At 39.6% G+C, this 27,664-nt stretch overlaps 2 protein-coding genes across 2 annotated transcripts in view; both read left to right on the top strand.

Annotated features, from left to right (window-relative positions):
* Positions 1-23,606, top strand: part of LOC111871387 (NHL repeat-containing protein 2) — a gene marked incomplete at its 5' end in the record, with an annotated part of 53,945 nt that extends 30,339 nt beyond the window's left edge. The window contains 5 exon segments of the mRNA XM_033754228.1: positions 8,922-9,133; positions 13,946-14,170; positions 18,461-18,574; positions 20,638-20,827; positions 23,192-23,606. Of these exon segments, the coding sequence (XP_033610119.1) occupies positions 8,922-9,133; positions 13,946-14,170; positions 18,461-18,574; positions 20,638-20,827; positions 23,192-23,436 (986 nt within the window).
* On the top strand, positions 2,672-6,915 carry LOC117282854 (NHL repeat-containing protein 2-like). The gene is made up of 2 exons (XM_033754230.1): positions 2,672-3,032; positions 6,595-6,915. Exons 1-2 carry the CDS (start codon positions 2,770-2,772, stop codon positions 6,644-6,646), a joined length of 315 nt encoding a protein of 104 aa, XP_033610121.1. The 5' UTR covers positions 2,672-2,769; the 3' UTR covers positions 6,647-6,915.
* Positions 23,607-27,664: the final 4,058 nt, after the last annotated feature.

Here is a 27,664-nt window from a genome sequence, read left to right as displayed (position 1 = left end):
TGCCTCTAGTCCACTTTAAACCAATAGGTGTTACATAAGACCTAGTGCACGCATGCAATTTTTAGTTGGCAGATAGTTGTGCATGATCGTGAAGGCCCAACGACTGTTGAGGGATGTGCGCACACATACAATTTCGAGTTGTCCACAACTTCGCCAATGATCAGTCGGTCAGTAGCAGCATGAATGTGTATGATACAACAGTAGTGTGTGCATTATTGTTAAGATTAAGGAAAAGAGGAAGTGGGAATATTGGGTTCACACTATTTATGGCAAACGTCTGTTAAAAAAGGAAAATTTTACACATTGTACCACAAACTGAGACAATACCCATCAAAGTTTTTCAATTATTACAGAATGAATGTTGATAGTTTTGATGAAGTTTTACTTCTTCTGAAACCTCGTACCTTGTACAAGAATACAATCTGGAGATTAGAGTTTAATATTTCTGGAATTATTATGGCAAGCACAGATAAAGTAAAGGCATCCCTGTAACAGGCCGTGGCGGCCCATAGGGTTGTGAGATGTTGAAGTTTCCACATTTTCTAGACAGTCGGCTCATAGATGGCGGTAAGGTTGTCAGCCCTACGTGCCAGCCGCCCTTTACCGCCAAGAACTTCTGAAGAATATTCCTGGTACTCATTTCTGTTAGTGGCTGAGTTGACCACAGGACCATAGTGCGGCTGGAAGGATTGGGTAAATTGAAGAAATCCAATGACCTCATCGGGATTCGATCCTGAGACCTTCTGGCTTGTAGCACAGTGCCTCAACCAACTATACTACCACGTACCCCATTGCAAACACAAATCACACAAAAATAGTATTTTTCTCTTACATAACATTAAGGGTACGATCACTTTTTATGTAAGTTATTAGACTCATTACAATTCACTAAGAATTGGCAATGAAATAAAAATTGATCATGCTGAAAATACTGTATAAGCAATATATTAGAGAAAACTTTTCAAATAAACAGAAATAATTGTACTATATGTAGAGGGGTCCAAAAAAATGTAATCTCTCTTTGATAGTCAATATCTTTGGAACAAAATGACATGTAGTTACAATTCTTGCACAGAGAGAGAGAGTCATTGTATGTGTTCAAAGTGACTACCATCAGCAGCTAAACAGCCTCGATTTTGCTGAACTTCTGAGCGAACTACAGCTGTCAGTGTGTCCAGTGTGATGGCTGCACACAACGCGTCGATGGTTTCTTGTAGTGTGTTCAGTGTAGCTGGCTTTTGTCGATAAACTTCATCCTTCAAGGTTCTCCGTAGGTAGAAGTCGAGAGGTGTTAGGTCTGGAGACTGTGGTGTGTACTCAGTAGCACCTCTTTGACCTATCCATCGTCCAGGTAGAGTGTCGTCCAAGTACGCCCTGACATATCAATGGCAGTGAGGTGGAGCACCATCTTGTAGGTAAAATCTCTCATCTCCAAACACAGATTTACAGATTTTTGCAGTGATCATGTAAAGTGTTGCAACACCACAGCACTGGAAGCTGGACTTGTTACTATCCATGGTCGCCCAGATCTTTGCTTATGTACATCATGAACATACCATCATCTTCAAATTTATCCCGAATGCAGGCAGTTGTTCAACATGTTGATGGCTGAGTTCCAAACTCATTCTGCCATTGTTGTACCTCTTTAATGTTTTCGTACTTCCAGTACCACTTCAATACAGCCTTGCATTGCTCAAAGAACACCTTTTCAGCCATTGTTGCTGCTGTCTTCTGCTTGCAGCGCGCATATGGCACAACACTCACATGACTCATGTGACCTTTGCCATCTGTTGAGAAAACATTACACTACACTACCGCACAAGAATTGTAACTACGTATCATTTGTTCCAAAGATATTGACTATCAAAGAGTGAGTACATTTTTTGGACCCCCCCTGTATATGTATATAATTAAAATATTTAACAGAAATTTATTGTCTTAAAGTATTATATAGATATGTAATTTATGAAGACTATAAGTACCTAAAGTACAGATAATTACCTTCAGTTTTTTTTTCAGGGGCCAGACCATTCCAATTTTCAATCAGAGCAGTACGCACCTCTTCCCACAACTCCTTCTTATGATTAGTATCGGAATATTCTTTACATGATTTTAAATAAAGAGCTGGCCACTTCTCCACTTCTTCTATAAGCTTGTTGATGCTTTGATCCCACATGTTGCAACTAGAGGAATTAGAGCGAGCGCGAAGAGAGGCAGGAAAAGACAACTTGTTGACTGAGGGTCAAATCGTGCATGATTTTCAATTGTATGTGTGTGCACTTCCATAACAGCTCATGTACACCGGCATTATCACCAACAGTTGGGTCGGTGGGCAGTTGAGGTAGAACCCAACTGCTCACCGACTGTTGGAACAACTATCGTGACATGTGCGCAATCCCATTAAACGCGATGTTTCTCGGAAACGTGCACAACTATCGGCCAAATAAAATTGCATGTGTGCACTAGGCCTAAGTCAACATATTCATGTATACCATTCCTTGTTTTGTACAGTTGTACGTTGAAAATATTGCACGATCTCTATATCAGCTACTTCTTTGTTATGAGATTACTTATGCTAACCACATGTTTAGAGCACACAATCCAAAGCCATATCAATAAATGAAAGAGATTATTGATGTAACAAGACTTATTAGATTGGGATTTTTTTTATAATGAATATATTTTGATGAAGAAAATTCTATAGAAAAAGATTTAGTTTTCCTTTGCATTTTGAACATTTTTAGAGCGGGATTCTTAAATCTATATCTGATGCAATTTCAGGTCAACTTGCAGACATTACATGTGAGGACACTTGTTGGCAGTAGCTCTCAAGGTTTGAATGTTGTCGGTGGTGCACAGTTGACAGAACAGGTGATCTCTTCACCATGGGATCTTTGTCTGGTTTCAAGCAGTCTGATCACCGAGTCTTCCGCTCTTGAAGAATCAGACAGAGATGTACTACTAATTGCCATGGCAGGATTGCACCAGATTTGGGCACTTTTTCTAAATGAAACTACATGGTGGAAGGGCAAGTAGGTGAAAAATTATAGCAATCTATTTTACTGTTTTAGTATTAATCATATTAATATTCATCAAATGTACTATGGAAGTAAAATTAATCGTTATTATTGTTATTATTTTTAGCCTGCTTTCCTTATTTTATAATGAAAGCTAAGTGTGTATGAACATGTGATGTTTTGAGTTAATCTGCCACTACTGAATTTTTTAATCAGTTGGTCACCTGTCAATAAGTAATACTATAAACAAAATAAATAGAAAGGAAAATTATGGATGTTTGTATTATAAATAGAGAAGCTTTGTACAAACTAATGACAGATTGAATTAAATTACTACAAGCCTCCCCACTTTGAATATATTAAAAATATTTAGGAAGTAGCAAAAAGAATATAATACAATATAGTACTACATGTACCATATAAAAATGTTGTTAGGAGAAATGAGAGTTTGCATGAAATTAGTAATGATAATGGAGTTAGAGTAATAAACTTTGCCACATCAAAAAATCTGACTGTCAAAAGTACAATGTTCCCACATCGTAGCATTCATAAATTTACCTGGACATCTCCTGATGGGAAGACGCACATTCAAATCAACCATATTTTGATAGATAGGAGACGGCATTAAAGTATACTTGATGTCCGATCATTCAGGACAGCAGACTGTGATACTGACCACTACATGGTGGTGGCAAAGGTTAGGGAAAGACTGGCAGACATGAAACCAGCAGGCATTTCAGGAATAAAAAAAAAAGGAATATCTGGAAGACAAAATTGATGAGCTTGCAATGAACAGTAAGAACAAGAACATTAGAGACCTGTATAGAGGAATAAATGACTTTAAGAGGGGTTACCAACCTAGAAGTAACTTAGTGAAGGATGAGAATGGTGATCTGCTTGCAGATTCCCACAACATTTTGGATAGCTGGAAGAACTACATCTCTCAGTTATTGATTGTAAATAGGGTCGGTGATGCTAGGCACATAGAAATACATACAGCTGAGCCGTTATTACCTGATCCTAGCCCTTTTCAGATTGAACGTGCTATTGCAAAGTAGAAAAAGGTATAAATCGCCAGGTAATGATCTAATTCCAGCAGAACTTATTCAAGCAGGATGTGAAATATTACGTTCTAAGATCCACAAGCTAATTACTTCTATTTGGCATAAGGAAAAATTGCATGATAAGTGGAAAGAGTCTATTATTGTACCAGTTCACAAGAATGCTGATAAAACTGGCTGTAGTAATTATTGTGGGAGGGTTTGATCCCGGGTCTGGTCAAGTGGGATTTGTGGTGGACAAAGTGGCGCTGGGGCAGAATTTTCTCCGAGTACCTCACCTATCATCTGGGGCTGGTACAATAGGCCAGAAGTGGCCGCAGTTCAAAGGACTTAGTCCCACCTCACTAGCAATAAAAAAAAAAAATTATTGTGGAATATGACGGCTATCAACTTCGTACAAAATTCTATCCACTATTCTTCTCTCAAGGTTAAGTCCATACATAGATGAAATTATTGGGGATTATCAGTGTGGGTTTCAATATAATAGACCAACTACTGGTGATATCTTTTGCATTTGTCAGATAAAAAAGTAAAGGTATCCCTGTAACAGGCCGTGGAGGCCCATAGGGTTGTGAGATGTTGAGGTTCCCACATTTTCTAGACAGTTGGCTCATTTGTCAGATACTGAAGAAAAAATGGGAGTACAATGAGTCTGTGCATCAGCTATTCTGATAAGAGTTTGATAGCATAGAGTAAAGACCATACAGGTAAACATTTGTCTCATAATTTTCCTATCCAGAATGGTCTAAAACAAGGACATGCTTTACCACCACTCTTTTGAACTTTACTTTAGAATATGCCATTAGGAAGGTCCAGGAAAACCAGGTGGGACTGAAATTAGATAGGACACATCAGCTGTTGGTCTGTGCTGGATGATGTGGATATATAATGATAATACAGGGTGGTTCAGAAAGATGGAAACAGTTTCAATTGGCTATATTTCCTGAATTATATGTTACATTTGAATTCTGTAAATTACATTTGATTATACATACATGGAGGTTTATAGATGTTCAGTGTGCCCCTTCCAGCTGCATGGATAACATCTAGATGGTAGCTGAATTCATCCCACACTCAATGACAAATATCTTGTGTCATTGAGTTCACCGCAGCTGTGATACGGTTTCTTAGGTCATTCTGATTTGTGGGAAGAGGTGGTACGTAAACTGCATCTTTCACAAATCCCCATAGGAAAAAGTTGCAGGGTGTGAGATCAGGAAACCTCGGTGGCCAGAACTGAAGTGCCAGCTCTTCATTCCCCATGCAACCTATCCATCGTTGAGGTAGAGATTCATTCAGGAAATGTTGAACATTCAGGTGCCAATGGGGTGGAGCTCCGTCCTGCTGGAAAATGTAATCTCCTGGATCTTCATTCATTTGAGGAACAAGCCAGTTTTGCAGCATTCTAAGATACATTACTCCAGTAACTGTGTTTTCATCAAAAAAGAAAGGTCCATAAACCTTTGTTAACGATATTGCAGCCAGCACATTAACTTTCGGGCTGTCCCTAACATGTTCAAGTGTTACACGGGGATTTTGTAGCCCCCATATGTGAACATTGTGCCTCTTGACTTTCCCACTTAGGTGAAACTTAGCTTCATCGCTAAAAATTACACGAGGCAGAAACAATTCATCTTCCATGTTTTTGAGCATATGGTCACAAAATTCTACACGCTTTACCTTATCGTTTGCGCAAAGAGCCTATACCAGTTCTAGGTGGTATGGTGTATACACTAACCGGTGCCTCAGTACACGCCAGACAGTTGTTTGCGATAGTCCAAGTTCTCTGCTAGCATTACGGGTTGACTTCATTGGGTTACGCTCAAAGCTCACTCGAATGCACTCCAAGTTCTCCTCTGATACACACAATCGGCCTGGGCTTTTACCCTTACACAGAGAGCCAGTTTCATCAAATTGTTTATTCCAACGATAAATGCTCTTCCTCGTTGGAGGTTGGATGTTAAACTTAGGACGAAATGCACGCTGCACTGCAGTCCCAGACTCACTTTTACTGAACTCACGAATGCAAAAATCTTGTGTTGCATAGTAGCCATCTCACTTACAACTGACGCAGTGCTGGAGTGCTCTATCACTTACAACTGACGCAGTGCTGGAGTGCTCCAGCGATAATATTAGAAAATTTACAACATCCTCTTTCAAATGCACTTTACAGAATTCAAATGCAACATACAGTTCAGGAAATATAGCCAATTGAAATTGTGTCCATCTTTCTGAATCACTCTGTATATAAGGGGCAGTCAAATGAAAACAGGTCACCATGCATAACTCACACGGCACGCAAGTTGATAACCCTGGAATTTGCTTACAGTACGAACATCTGGTGGGGACTCGGAAAAGCACAGTGACAACGTACCCTTGCACACTAGTCGTTTGTTTATTGTGCTGGAAGTAAGGTTAGCGCTACATCAGTAATGGAGGCGGATAAAGAAGAACAGCTTTTCGACTGCTGAAGGGGTAGGACAACGAGAAATTCATTGTTGCATGTCTGTTTACAGCAAACACAGCATGTCACGTTCACGTGTGCTGGCATGGCATAAGAGATTCTGAGAGGGACATATGTCACTACAAGATGATGCTCACCCAGGGCTCATCGTTTAATCACCCCTTATGTTATTGCTGCATTGGATGGTCATATCCGAGCAAACCAACAGATCACTGTGGATGAAATTAATCTTTTGATGAGAATAAGTCATGGTTCCATACACGCCATTGTGACAGAAGCACCTGCTATGCCGCAAAATCTTGCGTGCAGTGGGTTCCACATCAACTCACAGAGGAACAGAAGACTCAGAGAATGGCTGCATCACTGGGTCACTTGCAACGATACCATGAAAAAGAGTATTCTTTTCTGTCCCGTATTGCCACTGGGGATGAAACTTTGTGCCACCATTTTGAACCCAAGAGCAAACTGCAGAGCCAACAGTGGAAACATGTGAATGCAAAAGATGTGTTTCTGTAGACAGCCCACAGGCTTTTTCAAGGATGGGATTGACTGTCTTATCGCCCAGTGGGATAAATGTATTAACAGTTTTAGAGATTACTTTTGAGGTAAGAAATGTTCTTTAATATGTTTTGGCTTCTGACCAGTTTTCATTTGACTGCCCCTCATAGATACTATAAATAGAAACACAAACTGTAATTGACACTGGTAAGGAAGTTGGTCTAGAAGTAAACACAGAGAAAACTAAGTATATGTTGCTGTCTGGCCACTGAAATGCATGGCAAAATCATTACAGAGTTATGTAACAGATGTTTTGAAAATGTGGCACAGTTCAGCTATTTGGGAATGACTATAACAAATCGAAACCTGATTCAGGAGGAAATTAAGAGGAGATTGAATTCGGGTAATCCTTCCTACTATTCAGTCCAGAAGCTTTTGTCTTCTTGTCAGCTGTCTAAAGACATAAGAATTAGAATATACAAAACTATAATTTTTCTGTGGTTCTGTATGAGTGTGAAACTTGGTCTCTAACATTAAGGGAGGGACATATGGTGTTTGAGAACAGGGTGTTGAGTATATTTGAACCAAAGAGAGATGAAGTGACAGGAGGTTGGAGAAAACTGCATAATGAGGAGCTTCATAACTTGTACTCCTCTCCAAGTATAAAAAGAATGATCATGTCAATGAGGATGAGATGGGCAGGGTATGTAACACGAATGGGGGAGAAGAGGAATGCATATGGGATATTGGTGGGAAAGCTGGAAGGAAAGAGACCACTGGGAAGACCAGTGTGTAGGTTGGTGGACAATATCAAAATGGATCTCAGAGAAATAGAATGGGATGGTATGGATTGGATTGATCTCACTTAGGATAGGGATGAGTAGAGGGCTCTTTTGAACATGGTAATGAACCTTTGGGTTCCATAGAATGCTGGGAAGTTCTTGTGTAGCTCCACAATTGGTGGCTTCTCAAGAAGGGCTCAGCTCCATGAGTGAGTGAATGAGTGAACGTAGGAGTAACATGAATGAATTAGAATTCTGACCCCATTACTTTGAACTGTACTTTAGGTTAGATTTCGTGCAGGGCTGTAGCATTGCTCTTCAGTTTGCCTGACTTCTTCTTCAGCTATTGAGTTTTTAAGACTGCATGTAAAGACAATTGAGAAGTAAAAGCAAAGAAAAGAGTGTATGTAAGATTTGAGGTTTTCACGGTGGTGACTATGAAGAAAGCATTCTTCTGGAATGTGGCACCGTGTAAATGTTGTGTTAACCGACCTTTTGGAGGAACGTATCACATCCATCTTCAGGGTAGAAAGAAAAATAAGAAAATCAGCAAGCGAAGAGACAGTGAGAACAGGTGCAAGCAGACTAATGTTGGAAATAAACTCAGATATATGAGAGCAGGGAAGGAAGAGACAAGTCTACATGGGATATCAGTGGAGAGGGAGAGGGTAAGGGTCTGGGACAGGAGAGCAGGTTAGAGCAGGTATAGGATATTGTGTCGGGGAAGAAAGGCAAGGTTAGTGGGAGGGCATTAACCCTTAAGCTGGGGGGGTTGCTATATGAGTCGGTCATGGACTGTGTGGCCTTGTGGATCTGTCTCTTCACTTGCGGATTTTCTTATTTTTCCTTCTACCCTGAAGATGGAGGTGACATGTTCCTCCGAAATGTTGGTTAACACCGCATCTACACGGTGCCACATCCCAGAAGATTGCTTTCTTCAAAAGAATATATGTTTGGCATGTTGCTTCTACTTTCAGTCCTTTGATGCAGACTTTACTTTCTATTTAAAATATGTATTCTCCTCATAACAGACTACTCCCTGAACTTCACACGCCATAAACAAGTTCATGCACTGTATATTTCAGATTGTACCCAGCAGGCACATTTACTGCTGTTGTAGGCAGTGGTAAAGAAGAAAATCGCAATAACTCATATCCACATGCTGCTGGATTTGCTCAACCATCAGGTCTTAGTGTAGCAAATGAGTTGCAGGCTGTCTTTGTCGCTGACAGCGAGAGCTCCACCATTCGGAAGATATCATTAACAGATGGGAAGGTGTCTGCTGTTGTAGGAGGTGACAGAAGTCCTTTTGTAAGTCATAGATCATTTGTGATTCATATTTTTACTAAACAATCTTAACAGTACTTTGCGATGCTGGGTGGTGGATTTTAATAAGACTGTAATATATGTGTTGTTTACAACTGCATCATGCTCTTAACTTCATTCCTGTGTCAGAACTGATATTGTTTAAAAAACTGGGGATTTTTCGTAGTTACCACATTTCACACATTCCTGCTTTGTGTATGAGAAATAAACAGAGTGGAGAATTATGTGTTCAGATTCTGAAAGGCATAGTGGCAAGTACAGAATCTGAACCTGAGAAATGACTGAGAAGACATCATATTCACCACAGTTCAGTGAAAATCTGTCATATAATCTTTAGTGTCACTGTGCAGATACAACGAACAAGACTCAGGAGAAATGCTATGTTATTTCTTCAAGCTGTGATAAATCCTCCTTATAACAGACTTTCACTGTATAATAAAGAGCTTTGATAGTTCACTGACTGGCTCCGTCTAGAACAGTGTTTCTCAACCGCTGGACCATGGCCTGGTTCCAGGCCCTGTCATCAATTATACTGGACCATGAGAGGTTCTCCTGGAATTGTTATTTGAGTTTTCTAAGCATGAACATATATTTCATGGTGTAAATATTCTGAGGAGAATAATATTCATGAATGTGTCAAAAAGCTCAGACCCAGAACACCTAAATAACATCTGAGTAACAAATGTCAGTGACCAAGCTGTATACTCTTAAATATGAAGGTATTCATGAAAGATTTGGAATTTTCTGACATCAAAATCATTTCAACATTTGCAAAAGGGAATGCCACTGTTTATGACCAGTCACAAAAATTGCCTGCAAGCCAATTACAACAATGGACAGCATATCGTCTGTTCTCAAAACTGAACAAAATAACATCTGTTGCAAATGTCAGTGACCAATCAACAAGGAAGTATAAAGAAAATTTTTTCACTGAAATCAAAGATCAAGGCAGTCTTCAACTGGTTTTCAAATCTAGTAATACTGAATACTGTTTCTTCACAAGTTTACATTGCAGTGTGTAAGTGCTTGTTTCGATACCCGAGTGCCATGATTTTTTAGAAGTAATGGTCCTACAGATTTAAATTTTAATGTTGTAATAGAGCTGATCAATACATTGCCAGGCAACATCTCTGTAAACATCGTCCAACACGTAACAATAGATAAGGCTATGTTTTCCATGTCCGCGCCAAGCAGCAGTAGAACAACAGGGTTATGCAACCTGTTTCTAAGCAGTCCAGAAGAATTTTTAGTTCCGAGGTTCCAGAGAGATTGAAGACAAAATAACAAGAACACTTGATAGTGATTTGAAGTGCTAATTTCTATGTTCAGATCCATTGCTAGGAGATGACTAGGGGAAACTGAGAATCCTGGTGGGTGTGCAACAGTGGACTGGGATATTATAGTTAAGCATCCTGTTGCACTATACACTTCTATACTCATATGTAATAATACAAATGCCGTCGTGAATGCAACAATTTATTTGGTTGTAGTGCTTTGTCTTTTCTTCCTCTACACTACATGTTTCGGCCGCAACCGGCCATCATCAGGTGTATTTTTCACTGCATATCTGTCACACTGCACACAATCTAAAATCTAAAACACCAGCCTGTCAGTTTTGTTTAAAATCTCGCCAACATATGCTCATCAATTTGATTTTAGAATTCTAATTTAAAATTAAATGAAGGTGGGTGGAGCAGAAGCTGGATGATCACTGCTATCTAATACTTAAGCTTTGTCTATATATCCCCATGTACTGCTACGGTATTGTGCTTCAGTAGAGTGGTGACCAGTGGCAGCTCGTAGCTAAAATTAGTGGGGGTGCTGCTCCAGAAGCGCACGGTTCCATACAAAGATTTGGCTAGTGACATTAAGCTTAAGGATTATATATTGTATTGTACAAGTATAAAGAAAGAACTAAAGAAAAAAGGACTCATTATATAAATGTTATCGATAATATCATGTGGAAATTGGGGGTGCTGCAGTTCCGCAGTGCCTATACACGGGCCACCCCTGGTGGTGACAGATTTCATAGATTACTGTCAGAAATATTGTTACATCAGTGTGACACAAGGGTCATGTTCAGTTTATCATGGCTTATTTTATGTGTGATAATTGAGTATTCATTGATAGGATACAGCATTTTAAGGAGACCTGTATTTTGAAGATTGGTGTCTGGACTATGTATTTGGATCCCTGCTGATGTAACTGTGAGCTGTAAAACAAGACAGGTATTCACAAGATGCACTTGAGAGTAAGCTGGAATGTACATGGTAAATCACAAAGAGGGCTATCACCGACTGGGCAAAGCTATAGTCCAGCAGATGTCTGGATACATAGTCCAAATTCCAATCCTTTAACGATAGCTGCCCTAAAAACGTTATATCCTATTAGCGAATATTAATTCCCCCCCCCCTGGCGCTGCAGCCCCAGTGGGCCTAGGCCTACCTCCATAAACTTCTCCGTTCACTTCGGTTTTTCTTGATCTTACACATTCGGTAGGACTCCTTGGGCGGGTGATCAGCTCGTCGCAAGGCCTCTACCTGTACACAAACACAGAAAAACGCACACAAACATCCATGCCCTGAGTGGGATTCGAACCAGCTTCCGAGCGAGCGAAGACAGTACACGCCTTAGACCGCTCGGCTACCGTGACCGGCTGAATATTCAATTACCACATGTAAAATTAGTCCGTAATAGCTTGAACATGATCCATAAAATTTCATGATCATGCTTTTAAAGGATTTATGCTGAAAAATATCAGATGTTTATTTTACATATCTCTAATGGTGATTTTTTCCTCCAAAGAACTGCATAAATATGTATTCCTTTAAACTCATCTTGAATGTATTAATCCAGTGTTCATGTCATGCTTATTATGTTTCTTTGGTGAGACATTGCACCCTTTATGTTGTTTTTATCTGGCTAAAGGTTACATCACAGAGCATGTAACAGTGACACAGAACATCCCTTCAAATGGACCACATGCTGAATGTTCTCACTAACTCTTTGGAGCAGTGCTCTTCATGAGATGCAAATTAGCAGTATTCAGCCAATCAAAAATGTTTTTGGAATTAGAAGGTTAACAACTGTGTTTACAAGAGCTAGATTAATCCAGTCCATGTGCTCACATCATATTCATTTAACATCCACTTTAATGTTTTATTTCAATTACACCTACATATCCCAAGTAGTCTTCTTCTGGTAGGTTATCAAACCAGAATTGTATATGGGTATCTCACCTACAATATCCCACCCATGTCATCCTTCCCTATTTTACCCTATTTTCGTGCTCACTTTGATCCTCACTGGCAACACTTCCAGATATTTGTGGAAAATTTCCCAGTGATTTCTTTTTTCATGCATGGAATACAGAAGTATACAGGGTATATTTTGAACAGCATTATGATGAATACAACCATAGCACTATAGAACATGTATAAGGGGCAGTCAAATGAAAATGGGTCACCACGCATAACTCACATGGTGCACAAGTTGGTAACACTGGAATTTGCTTACGGTACGAACATCTGGTGGGGACTCGGGAAGGCACAGTGAGAACGTGCCCTTGCACACTAGTCATTTGTTTATTATGCTGGAAGTAAGGTTAGCGCTACGTGTTGTTGTCCAACATCAGTAATGGAGGCGGGTAAAGAAGAACAAGGAAGTGTAGTGCACTTCTTGACTGCTGAAGGAGTAGGAGGATGAGAAATTCATTGTCGCGTGTCTGTTGTTTACGGCAAAAACAGCATGTCACGTTCACGTGTGCTGGGGTGACATAAGAGATTCCGAGAGAGACATGTGTCACTGCAAGATGATGCTCGCCCAGGACAGGCTCATCTTGTCATCACTCCTGATGTTATTGCTGCGTTGGATGGTCATATCCAGGCAAACCGACAGATCAGTGTGGAAGAGATTAGTCTTTTGATGGAAATAAGTCACGGTTCCATCCACGACATTGTGACAAAACACATGCTGTGCTGCAAAATCTGCGCGCAGTTGGTTCCACATCAAGTCACGGAGGAACAGAAGACTCAGAGAAAAGCTGCATCACTGGGTCACTTGCAACAATGCCATGAGGAAGAGTATGCTTTTCTGTCCCGTATTGCCACTGGGGACGAAATTTGGTGCCACCATTTTGAACCCAAGAGCAAACTGCAGAGCCGGCAGTGGAAACATGTGAATTCTCCCCCACCAAAAAGATCCAAAGCCATACAAACAAGTTTCGGTAAAGTGATGACATTCTTCTTCGACTGCAAGGGCCCTCTGCTTGTCGACTTTCTCAAGCATAGGGCCACAATCAGTGCACAGCGCTATGAAGACACTTTACAGAGACTGAGATGTGCCATGAAGTTAAAACACCCTGGAATGCTATCGAACGGCATTATCCTCCTTCATGATAATGTGTGCCCCCACACTGCCAACTCTGTGAGGAATACATTACAGAGATTTTGTTGGGAAGTGCTTCAACATCCCTCCTACAGCCCAGATCTCTCCCCATGTGATTTTAACATTTTTCGAGACCTGAAGAGAGACATTCGTGGTCATTGGTTTGCATTGGACGAAGACGTGTGTGGTTGGGTAAAGACGTGATTCCATAGACAGCCCACAAGCTTTTTCAAGGATGGGATTTATCCCAGTGGGATAAATGTATTAACAGTTTTGGAAATTACTTTTGAGGTAAGAAATGTTCTTTAATATGTTCTGGCTTCTGACCCATTTTCATTTGACTGCCCCTCATAGTTAGTGGGTGTAAAACACTATGTGATGATGATAACAGTTTATATGGTTGATTTTCAGAATCTGTTTAGCTTTGGAGACAGGGATGGGAAACAGTTTGATGCAAAACTGCAGCATCCTCTAGGTGTAGCCTGGTGCAATCAAGACAAAACTCTGTACATTGCAGACTCATATAACCACAAACTGAAAGCTGTAAGTGTTCCAAACAATGTGTGCACAACTGTACTGGGATCTGGCAAGCCAGGCAACAGTGCTGGCCATTATGAAAGGCCAGATAATGTAGAGGTAAGAGCCATCAGAATGCTCATAATTTAAGTTACTGTATTTACAGTTGATATTTAAAGAAGGAGCACATTATCAGCATAAAACTCAACATGTGCTAACTTTTGAAAATGCACTGTGATTGTGAATTTTTCTACACAGTTTTTTGCTTTAAGTAGTGTATCTCCTTGTAATAATTTGTAGCATCTTAGCTTTGAGTCTAGATGCTGTTTCCTCAATTGGTGACAGCTAAGGTTCGAGCTGACAGACTGATGATAGGAAAGCATGCATGTGCATGTGTGGGCACAAATGCAGTAATGCTCAGGGTGCATTCCTAGGAAGGAAAACTTTCGCCAAATCTTCTTTAGTTGGGTCATTGCAACATATATCGTATGTTTCATGGATCCTGGTACTAGGTTTGTAATTTCATATGTATGAGTGCTACATAATGGCTTAATTTGACACTGGTACACACAGACAGTTGATTAACATTGCTGACACCCACATCCAGCATCTTTACTTCAAGATTCAGAAGTAGACATCTGAGAACAAGCTCGTACTCTTTTCAAGTTTTAATAAACCCATCAGCTCACTACAAGACCATCCATGTTCCCCAAGACCCAAACTTCTGGCAACGTTGCTGAGCCACATATATTTCCATCTAGCTGATGCAGTGTAAGGGCCCCTAGCATTTGAGATTGATGTATATTTTCTCTACAGCTGGCTGAGCAAAAGCCCCCTCCAGGGGGAGGGGAAGAATATCACCCTGCCCTATCATCATGAATAAAATTCAGGTCCTAAAATTAATACTTAAATTCTTCCTATAAGCAGGCATAATTGAAATTCTTTTCAGTCATGCTCCAGGACAGTAACCTATGTTAAGGCCCATATTTATAATCACTCCCAGAAGCACATTTATTTCCGTATCAGTACAGGAATTCCAGATGGATATATTTCATCTCTTTGGAGGGAGGGGATAGGAGTTGTATTTTGTTTTTCACAAGGTTAAAGATTTGTTTCATCTCATATCTAGAAGTTTGGTGTCAAAATAGAGTTGTAAAGAACAGTTGAGCTTTGTATCTACATCAAAACATGTAGGCAGTACAGTCTCATTTTCAATATTTTTCATGGAAATCAATTTACTTATGCTTAGCATAGAATTTCTTATGACTGGAGGGTTATGGCTGTCATTCTGTGACACAGAATCAGCATCATTACTCCTCAGGAAGGCATGAAATGATATCTTCAGATCATTTCAGCTGAAGATTATTGCTTTGCTCAAATTTGTCAAGTGAGTGGCTGTTAAGGCATACCAGCATGGAAGACCATTTCATCTGAACAAAGCTAAAGTAAGAATGCTGTTACATAACCCAGAATGGAGTTCAGTAAAATTGTGTGTATGTCGGACTGTAACTGGAACAGACAGATTGAGGGTAAAACTGCAAAATTAAGCACATGGGACTGGTACATTAAAAATGCCAACAGTACGTATTATGTTGCATTAAAATAATGATGAATCTGTCAAGTATATTAACTTGGCAACCTCTGTATCATTAAGGAATGTCAGAAAATTAGGCATGCTATGGCATTTATCTCCTAGGATGTATGCAGTGTGCCTTGAGGATGAAATGTACAACAGTCTTCATCACGTTGGGGGGGGGGGGCATTACATCATTACATAGTGTGACGTGTTGCGCAACGGAGAACACCTCCCCCCCAGCAGTGACGTGGCAGGTGAGTCAGCGCTCCGTCGCCCCCCTCCGCACAGTGACGTAACACAACGCAGCTGTGTCACGGGTAACAGCCAACAGCGGTAAGGATTGCATAACAGGTGGGCTCTGCGACTATATAAGTGAACCACGCTGCCTACGAAGCCAGTTAACGTGTAGCCATCCCCGGAGACAGTTAAAGTGTATCAGCAGCTGAAGACAGTTCTCAAGGCAGCAGCCCACGAGTTGAGTTGTAATGTGGCCGTCGCTGAGCGCAGTTAACAGTTAAAAGTGTATCAGCGGCCAAAGACAGTTCTCCAGTCAGCAGTGAACGAGTTCTCTAGCCAGCAGTGAGCGGTTAGAAGTTGAGTTCGAATCTAGCCAGCGGCAAGTTACGTGTTACGGACGCGTGTGTGAGAATCAGTGATAGTTCCTGATAAACGAGTAATAATTGGGAGTGTGTGATACAGTTGCACTTGTATACCTCCCGCGTTATAAAGACGTGTATACTGACAATAGAGTGATTTGATTTGCAAATAGGGTTATAAATTGTGAAAACCCGCAACATTGTTATAATTAATTGTAGCCGAGATTTGTAGGTTGTTGAATAAACCAATTAACAATCTCTACAACGTCTTCAGTAACAAAACACGTTACACTGGTGTCAGAAGTGGGATTCAAACTTACACACATGACCAACAAGATTCGAACTCTATGCAGTAAAAGTGCTACATACTGCATTGCTGAATATCACTGTGGTCCTCTTCAGAGTACTCCCTTTGGGAAGGTATGCACCAATGCCAGCACCTAGTCCATCCTTCAAAACAATTTTGGAACTGGTTTTGTGAAATTGCTTTCAGAGCTGTCATAGTATTACTCCTGATGTCATCAGTGTCATCAAAATGCCTTCCTCTCAATATTCCCTTTATCTTCGGGAACAGAGAAATGTCACTGGGGGCTAGATCCAGAGAATATGGAGGCTGTTCCAGCACAGTTATTTGTTTACTAGCTAACACCTCTCTCACAGACAATGCCATGTGAGCAGGTGCATTGTCATGATGCAAGATCTATGAGCTGTTGGCAAAAAGTTTGGGTCGTTTCCATCTAACTTTTCCACACAGCCTTTTCAGTACTTCCAACTAGTAAACTTGGTCAATTGTTTGTCCTGTTGGTACCGACTCATAAGGAACAATCCCTCCAATATCAAAAAATGTTAGCAACTTTTTTTTTATTTGGACTGACAGAATATTTGATCATGGAGAAATGGCAGTCTTCCTTTGTGCACTTTGCCGCTTCGTTTCGGGGTCATATTGGTCAGTATTGGTAGACCCATATTTCATCATCTGTGATGACATGGCCCAAAATGTCATCTTGCCTCTCCAAAAGGTCTTGGCAAATTTTGACTCTTCTTTGCTTTTGTTCTTAGGTGAGGTCCTTTGGGACCATTTTTGCAGACACCTTCCTCTTGTCTAGATCTTCAGTTAAGATTTACCTGTTTCACTTTTGATGTTCACTTCCTCTATATGCTCCTGACAGTCAGCCAAAAATTTTCACGCAAAATATGACTAACTTCTTCAATGTTATCTTCTGTTCTGCTTATCTTTTCTGTCCATCCTGATCTCTCTTCATCAGTGACAATTTCTCTTCCCTGAGAATAACTAGTAAACTGCTGTTTTCTTCATAGCATTATCCCCGTAAACTTGCAGTACCATCTGTCTGATTTCACTTTCCCTTTTGCTAAGTTTAACAAGAAATTTAATGTTCATTCATTGCTCTAATTCAAGTTTCTACATTCTCATGATGGCACACCAAATCACACTCAGACAGTTTCACCACTGTGAAATGCTGATATGCCAGTATTATCAAGCAATACTGAGCTTTCTATCCACTGCTGCCACAGCAAGCACACTGTGGCAAGTTTGCGAACTTTATTGTCAGACTTCATAAAGAGATGTAAAATGGTATGGAGTAGATCACACTTGGTGGGTAACCTCACACCAAGTCTCTGAAGTGTTAGGTGAGTGGCTAACCTGAAGTCATGTGAACATGACTTCCTTCTTCATGATAGAGCAGGAAAGAGAGTGTCACAGTGGCACAGAGAGCTTCACACTTGCTGTGTGATGTCCTGTTTATGGGACCACTCATCCTGCTACAGAGATAAGATGTTGCCATTTTAAGTGAGGTTACCATGGGAATTTTCTGTCAAGGAGGAGGACTACACATGTGATAGTTGGTTCAAATAGAAACATTTGCAATTTTGTAAAAAAGACTGTGTACCTTATTTGAAGTTTTATATAGAATCACATAACATGGTTATTTAAATAGTCTCTTGGTGCTTCAGTTGTATTTGTGAATTGAGCAGGAGACTAAAGAAATATAAATTGTTATCTGATCATAACAGAACATATGTATTAGGGATAGTAAACTATTCCTTCTGTAGAACTATGCAAAAAAATTAAACAAAAGACCTAATCAACATATTCAAAATTTATGGCTAATATGAAAAATGTTTTGGCACAATAGCTGGATAAATTGCTTTTATTACAAATAAGATTCAGAAGGCTTCTACTACTCCTGTCACTATTGCTGTCTGTATTGTTTGCAGCTAAATGAACCAGGTGGCCTTTGTGTGAGTCATGACAGTCAGCGACTGTATGTTGCTGACACTAACAACCACTGCATTAAAGTTGTCTACTTGAAGGATAAAATAATTGAGAAGGTAACTATATTCTGCACTAAAACAGGCATGATTCCTTGTTAGTGTTTAGTGACAGTAGACTGGCACACTTGGTTGTCAAAGTACTNGGGGGGGGGGTCATCTTACAGTATTTTCAGTATCAAGACTGTATAGCATCAGGTGGTAGAGTGATGGATGAATTGGAAATGGTTTGGAAGGAAGTGGTCATGGCCTAATTGAGGTATTTTCCTGGCATCTGCCTAGAGGGATTGAGGAAAACCACAAATCACCTCAGTCAGGACTGTCAGCATCCCAGTCGAGATTCAAACTGAGTACCTCCTGAATATAAGTCTGGAGCATTACCTCTAGACGTTTTAGCATTATAAACTTTTGTCTTGTAAATACACAATTGTAAAAGTAAGTAATTCAGCCATACCATATTGAAAACACTGGTTCACCTCCAATCACCAAAGTTAAGCAATACTGCAGTTAGTACTGGTTCGTACTGGAACTAGTGACTGCTTTGGAACAGCACTTACTGTTGTCACTTTATTTTAGACCTCCTCTGTGGTCTGGTGGTCAGAGTTCCTGACTACAGATCCAGAGGCCCCGAGTTCAATTCCCGGCAGTACCTGGCACAGAGTCCACTCAGCCTCATGAGGATAATTGAGCTTTTTCAAGGAAATAGTGGTTCCAGTATAAAAAACTGAAATTAATGACAGTGGGGATTCGTTGCACTGACATCATCTATCCATTAAAGTTGGCACTAACTTCGCCCAGAAGCAGCGGTCAATCGGTTGGTATACTTCGCTTGCAGAATAAAGCAACAGAGTTTGTTTGTTTGTTTGTTTTCTTAAGTAATTCAGATATGTCGGCAGCCTATAAAACAATGATGTGATCTCAGGATAAAGCAAAAGACTAATTCTAAGGGTCTCCAATTTAATACCCAGCTAAGTTCTGGTGCAACCTTTTATGTATGCAAGGCAAGCCCTTGCCTCTGCCAAAGCTTGAAGTTTGGAAACACAGAATGCTAGGATTTACCACCATTTTTATTGATATTAAATGGTGGGTCCCTTCTCACCATCATCCTACTTTTTGATACCACAGTCTGCCTTATGGGTGCTCTCAACTCAAAGCAGTTGTTTTCACCTTGTTTTTGAAGTAGAAGACAGGAATGCCGATAATTGCAAATGTTTATTTTATATCATAAATTAAAATTCAGTACTTGTGGAACTGAACTATAAACTTTCACTGGTTGCATGTCAGTAGAACATTTATATGATTTGGTTGTAGTGGCATCTCCAAAATCACACACATATAGTAGAATTGCTGATTTCATATAATAACAACAGCCACACAGCACTCTATGGCCATCATACCCCATGACATGTTGCTAATTATGAAATCATACATGAATGCCCTCTCATCCTTTCTTTGCATGGTTAAGCCTTATCTACATGCCCACTTACACACTGATGACATTATGGGTAGCCATGGAGCCTTATCTGCATGTCCCCTTACCCATTCATAGCTTGATGCTAACTGAAACCATATCTATATGTCCCATTACCCTTTCATGACTAAATGCTTCCATGACCTATCCAAGGGAATCCATATTCCATGTTCATGTCATCATTGTTTTCTCTGAACAGGTTGTGCAAACCACTAATCTTCTTCCTAAAGGAAGGGACAAAGAAGATTCTCTTCAAAGATGGAATAGTCCCTTCCTCCCAAAGTGATACTCTTCTACCAGGGACTGTTTTCTGTACAATTCCTTGTCCCATCTGTGGTGCTAATATTGTTTTCCCTAAAAGGGTCATTTTTACCTCACATAATTTCATTCTTGCTTTCAGCTCAGACTGGGTTGTCTCCTATCCCCCTCTCATGGATCTGAATGATCACCTTACTTACTATCTACCTATCTTCCATAACCAAATTTCTATCCTGAAGATGGAAGCACCAAGTTCCTATGAAAATTTAGTATCTATGTTGAACACTACATGATGTCACAGCTAAGCAAACCACAGTCTGAACACACTCTGCCATGAACACCTGCAAACATACAGAAATAAATTCTAGGTAGTGTAAAAGAAATTTTATTGCAGTTGACAATCTTGCTACCACCAGAGTGCAAACAGCAGCCAGAAAGTAAAAATATGACTGGAACCATTCTGCCATCAGAGCTTGCAATCAGTTCAGATGGTGGAGAAATCAGTCTGTTCATATCAGTCACACTAAATGATGGCATCACACTTACAGACATGGCACCACAGAAATGGGCTCTGGAGTTTCCAGGTAATAATGTACCACCATTTAAAGGAATTATATTTCCTTGGAGCCAGACACTGTGGCTGTAGTCATTTAATTATGATTTTTGTGGTAACATTTTCAAAACTTACCCATGGGATGGGTGTTTGTATTTTTTCCCACAGATCATTTCTTTCCATGACAAAGACGGGTAACAGACGTTTTGAGAATGTAGCACAGTTCAGATATTTGGGAACAACTATAGTAGTCCTGTAGTCCTGTATGGGTGTGAAACTTTGTCTCTGACTGTAAGAGAGGAACATAGACTCAGGGTATTGAGGAGAATAGTTGGACCAAAGAGAGATTAAGTGACAAGAGGTTGGAGAAAACTGCATAATGAGGAGCTTCATAACTTGTACTCTTCTCCAAGCATAATTAGAATGATCAAGTCAAGGAGGATGAGATGGGCAGGGTATGTAGCACGAATGGGTGAGAAGAGGAATGCATATAGGATATTGGTGGGAAAGTCAAAGGGAAAGAGTCCAGTGGGAAGACCAAGGCATAGGTGGGTGAACAGTATTAAAATGGAACATAGAGAGACAGGATGGGACAATATGGATTGGATTGATCTGGCTCAGGATAGGAATCAGTGAAAGGCTCTTGTGAACATGGTAATGAACCTTATCCTCACGTTTGGATTAAGCAGTTTGAGCTGAGTAATTCTGGAAGGTGACCAGAGTTGGAATAACCTGATCAATGGAAATATATTTCTCCAGAAAATAGAAGTGCCATTACCACTTAAAATTAGACTTTGATGTTTGATCTTCCAGTTTATTATTTGTCACCATCTCTTTGCTGGTGATGTGTTACCAAATCAACTGTTGCATCACATTCCAAGTAAGAAAATATATTTTGATTGGACACATTTAGATGAGTAACTTCATGAGGCAATACGTGGCAGCAGCAAATTTGCTCTCTGTGGCATTGACTGACCAAGACTGAGCAACATATAGCTATTATTTTCCATATGTTGGGGTGGGCCAGTATCTCTCACAGAATTTTCGAGAAATCAGCAGGTTGCTGATAGTTAATATGTGTCTGAGTAAGGATTGAAAATAAAATGGCAGCTTCAGGTTAGTATGTTGTGACATGCTTCAATTGCCATTGCACTGTGTTAATGTGTCAGTGTCTCGCTTGCTATTTGATTTTATATTTTTATTTAAATGGCTAACAGTAACATCAGATTTTTTAATGTTTTTAATGCTCTTTAAATACACCCATATATCAGTATCAGAATATAAATATTAAGGATACATGGTTTTGAATTGCAAGTGAGTTCAGTGTTTCACCAGAAGTAGTCCAAAGTAAGTTCAGTAGCTTGAGAAAGCATGCCAGAATAAAGAAAGAAATTAAGCCCTAGAGGAAAAAGTGGAAGTTGGACGTCATTCGCGTACAACCACAAGAAATTCCTATTAAGCAAGCATGTGTCTCAGAAGCAAATAAGCAAAAATTACAGTAGAAGATGAGGTAGGAAGACATTTCATTGTGAGTTCACAGTTAAATCTACTGTTATACAGTAATTTGTCATGAAGTATTCCATGGATTCACCTGTGTTTCCATTCACTGTGGTGGTTGCTTTTCTGCTCACTTCCAATAATCACGTCTTTCCACTGTTACTAATGCCATTCATCCATGATATAGACATAATTTCTGTGGTATTGATATCCTCATATCAGAGCCCAGGTGATAAATGCAAACTTTGTGCATCCTTGTTTCTGCAGAGGACTTGTATAAATGGCCACATGCTAAAGTTACACATTCAACTGTTCTAACATAACCTCACCGCCACTAGTGGGCCAGTCATCTGCAAAATGTGAGAGCCTCAATGTCTTACAAACCTAAGGGCCTCTACAGCCTGCTACAGGGATAGCTTTACTGTTTTATCATGTAAATTCATGCTTGAATTGAGTATATGCAATTCTGCAACTAGTATCCCCAAAACATTTCCTCCTTCTCCAGGAACCCTTGCTAGTGTATAGTTTGGAAGCATATTGCTTAAATTGATTTATATGTTTGCAGATATTTTCTGTGAGCTAAAATACATTATTGGCTACCATTATGTTGGATGGTGTTTGCTCAGTTACAAAATTTGCATGGGACAAAATGGAGTGTATCATGGGAGTGTCAAGATAACAGCTGTTAGTGGAATTTATAAAGCATCTGCCAGGGTTTATTTTGTATGTGAAGGCCAAATCAGGCAGCCACTAACTGCTGGAGTTGATACTTTTATCCAGACAAGTAACAAAATTATTTTCTCTTCAAATTTGGCACCGTAACTCTGGTTCATATTATAGTCAAATAAGTGTGGTAGTTTCTTTTACACAAAAAAATCCTTTTTTATGCTGTTTATAGATCCGTCATGGTCAGCGAACACCTATGGAGGGGAGTATGAGCAAGAGATGACATTGTGCATAGTTGTGCCAAAGCAGAAGCAAGCCTCCAGCAATAGTTTCTCTGTCAGTTATCGTTTGTATGTCTGTCGAGAGCACTCAGAATGCAGCGTGCGAGACTTTCACTTTCTTTTAACTGTTGTATACACTGAAGATGCACCCACCAGGGTCATCCACTACTTGAGTCATGTTGTAGGACTGCATTAGATTCAGTCTTCAAACTGCAGGTTACCATCATAAATACTAGTGGAATTATATATAATTCATTAACTTTTACACCAGGTGGATCATCTAATGACAGTCCTTTTTGTTCTTATATGTCCTTTCATAGGTGCTGCTTTTGTATCAGTAGTTGTTTATAAAACATGTTCATATTATGTTTTCAGAGAAATCCTATTATCATGTAGTGTCCTGATTTAAGATTTAATCATATCCTTCATCTCATATAAAGTTAAGATTTTTTAAACATGGGAAACTCCAGGCGCCACCAATGGTTCAGAGTCCGTGTAAATCTAAGTTTCCCCTGCCAACAATCAACTTCACCACTCTGTCACTGTCAATAAACAAAATCCTGCCTTATGAACACTTCCCTCTTTTGTCCTTGCAAGACAAGCAGAAGTGTGAATGGTCTGGAGGCGAGTATATGAATTGAATGCTAAGTACTAACTACATAATTTATTGTGATTCAAATCTCATGACATTTGCAAGCAGCAAATTATAAATTACTGCAATACTGCTAGCATATGAGCACTTGAAGTAGCAGGAGTCCAACAAAACATACAGTAAAAACCAATAAAAATACAATATTTCCCCCCTTTTTCTATGTAAATATGCATAATTTGATAACCTTTTGGAAGTGTGTGTCATAGTCTTTTGGATACCCTCTTTATTGAATTAAAGAAGCAGTTCCTTTTACAAAGATATGGGTATCTCACCAAGAAGAACATTTCTTATATTTATCACTTTTTCTACAACCCTTAATTTTTATGGAACAGGATAGTTTGTATGTCTGACATACAAGTTTTCTGACACCCATATGGATATTTTTTTAATAAGAAAAAATTATTGCCATAGTTTGTACACTTTCTTAATTTATGAGGACCTGGGTTCTTATTACCCGTAAGAAGATTATTACCACTTCATTCTTAAAGGAATATTTTGGTCTTAAATGAAATCAGACACAGATTACAATGAAACCAGTTTCTTTGTACAAGTATGTACAAACTTGATAAGCTCTTGTAATGGCTCACGCATTGCCCTTAACAAGTCACAGATTACCATCTTGATTTTTTCATTATTATTATTATGAAAAAATTATGAAGACTGTTTCTATGAGTCCTTTCCTGTCACAAAGGAAAAATGAGCATGTTTGCAAACAAATGGTGATATGTGATGTGTGGATGAAACTGCATGAAATTTAAAATAATTTGAGATGATCTTGATATAAAATAAATATATATACAGGGTGTCCCAGGAGGAATGGACCAAACTTCGGGAGGGTGTTCCTTATGTTAAAGTATGCCGATATAACCCAAAACACCTATGTCCAAAGTTGAACGGTTACGGAGATAATGGCCAGAGAAGTGTCAAACTTTGACCGGTGTTACACACTTGTTGATTACAAAATACATATTAAAACTGGCAGGAATATGTGGATTCTGTAATGTTAATAATGTACGTAACATCAAACTAACTTGTGAGTGACGTGAAGCCATAAAATTGAAGTACAAAATACTCGCTCGCCATGTCATAATTGTCCTTAGGGTTTCCAAGCACTATACATGACACATGACTGGCGAGTGATGACGTAACGTGGCCGACTACATAACTGTATTAAACGTACATTCACGGAAAATCTCTTGGAATTTCATTTCCATTATCTCATGTGGATTATTATGGAACCACGTATGCACATTTTGTAAATTATTTACACTGTCTAGTGTAAAAGACTCCTCAGCACTGAATAAAATGATACTTAACAGTTCGGGATGAGCTTTTTATCCAGTGGCACAAATCCATACACTGTGCATGGTCGCCTGGTTCCAGATGTTGTACCCTTTGATCATGGTAAGGATACAACTCTTCATCATGTAAAGTTTGCCACACCTGCATACGTGATACGCCATTCTTCGAATGGACAGACGCGGACTTCTGTGAACCATATCAAGAATGTTTTCTCGTGTGTCTATCATTTGTACATCCTCCCTTTCAGAGTGCACACAAACACTCGCAAGAGAACCAGTATCACGCAATGTCTGGTGAATTCGTGTAAATACACTTCGAGATGGAATCCTTCGATCGGGAAAACGCCTTTGGTATTCTTCAACAGCAGCACATGCATTGCCACCGCAGAATGCATATCACAGTATTCCACGTGTGAAAACACGAGGCATTTCAGCAACTCATCACACAACTAATTTACCACCCATTCACGACCCCACCACAACATAATCTGTAGGCTCTGTAGGTAGCGCATGAGCTTACGGCTAATGTGACTCACAGCACTCAAGGACAAACAGATAAGAGTCTCAGCTGACAGGTATAGTGTGTGGACCTGCCAGAAGACCACACTTTCCTCGGGCCATTATCTCCGTAACTGTTCAACTTTGGACATAGGTGTTTTGGGTTATATTGGCATACTTTAACATAAGGAACACCCTCCCGAAGTTTGGTCCATTCCTTCTGGGACACCCTGTATATATATTTAAATATGTATCTATTTTGAAGGCTTCAAGTGCTGCATAAATGTATAGTCTTTTATTGCTTTAGTGCGTTAAAAATTGGAACAATAACCAAGGTATGGGGTACAGACAAGTCAGGTATGATTACTTCTTTGTACTACAATTAAAACTTTTGATAACATTGACAACACTGAGGTATGGACTCAGTAAGCAAACATTACATTCCATCATGCTGCAGACATTGATCTACAGCCCTTAATACATCTTATTCATCACACAGGTTTTAGATGCCAAGTCAGGACTTCATAGCCACTCATATCCCCTCCCCAAACCAGTTTTTCACTAATGTTGCACTATGTTTGGGATCATTCTTACTGAATAAATAAGGAGTCTTTTACTAATAAACCATTTAGCAGAAAAATTCCCTGACCATGTATCATACAACTGGTCTTCATACTTGGCCATTGGTAACTGCTAAATTTTCCTCCATGACCTGTATTATGAAGCTAAAACACAATAATATTGTAACATGTTTAGTTACTGAAGACACCGTTCGGATTGTTAATTGGTATATTTAACAACCTACAAGTCTCGGCTACAATTGAGTGTTGCGGGGTTTCACACTTTATAACCCTATTCGCAATAATCTCTTCACTCTGCGGGGTAGGGGAAGGAGTGTTGACTTGCCTGCTACCCTAGTAACGACAGCGCTCTGATGGTGTTACGTCACCACTGGTGGATGGAGGGGTGTCCTGCATAGCGCAACATGTTACACTATATTCAACATAAATTTAAATATATTTTAACGTATTATTTTTCTCTAAAAACGCTGTTCAGATTGTTAACCCTTCAGCGCGGGCATTTAAATATCGCTGTTGTGGAGCCTCCTGCAGTAGTACAGTCAACTCGCGATTAACTGGGGCCGGATTAACCGGTTTGTGGCTTAACCAGGGCTACTGAGGGTTTTTTGAGGCTTATATGTTGTTTAATATTCATTCACTTTTGTTTCACATGGTGAGTTGTAACACTATTTTCGCACTAGTGTGAACCGAGCTCTGCATTCTTTGGTCCCGTTATGCTAACACAATGTTCTAGGGTAGGGGAGAAAGAATGCAAGGATTTGTGGAAAGTTTCAAGGACAGATACATCGCCCCAGTTAGTATCTTTGTATCGATCTTCAAGTGCGTTAGCAAAATGTCAGGGTGTAAAAGGAAGCGTGTTGTGTTAAGTATTCAACAGAAACTTGAAATTATCAATCAGTTGGGAAAAAGAGGTGTAGTTAAACAATTAGCAATGCAATACAGCATTGGAGAAGAAAGTGTTCGAGATTTGAAAAAACAAAAGTGAGAATGAGGAAGAGGTGGACAGTGCTGCTCTTAATGATTTGGAATCCTTACTAGACTATCTTGAGAGTGAAGAGAACAGTTTTGACAAGATAATATTTTGTAGGCTTCATACGGATATCCGTAAAGAGGAAAATGCCGCGAAAAAGCAAACGACAATATTAAATTTTTTGAGTGTTAAGTGTTGGATGTTGTTGAACACTGTGATTGAAATAACTAATTCATACTTCAGTGTAATGTAAAAAAAGTATTAACTAGGCCATGAGATGACATAAAAATGAGGTTGAATAAATTTAAATACAGGTAGGCCTATAGTATTATGAAGGTACAGTATTACAGTACTACTTTTAATAAAATTTGTCTTAACCGGGTTTTCGATTAATCGTGATTTCCATCCCCACCATTATCCCG

The sequence above is a fragment of the Cryptotermes secundus genome, unplaced genomic scaffold (genome assembly GCF_002891405.2).
Source record: "Cryptotermes secundus unplaced genomic scaffold, Csec_1.0 scaffold194, whole genome shotgun sequence".
NCBI lineage: Eukaryota > Metazoa > Arthropoda > Insecta > Blattodea > Kalotermitidae > Cryptotermes > Cryptotermes secundus.
This window is presented reverse-complemented; position numbering and strand designations above follow the sequence as displayed.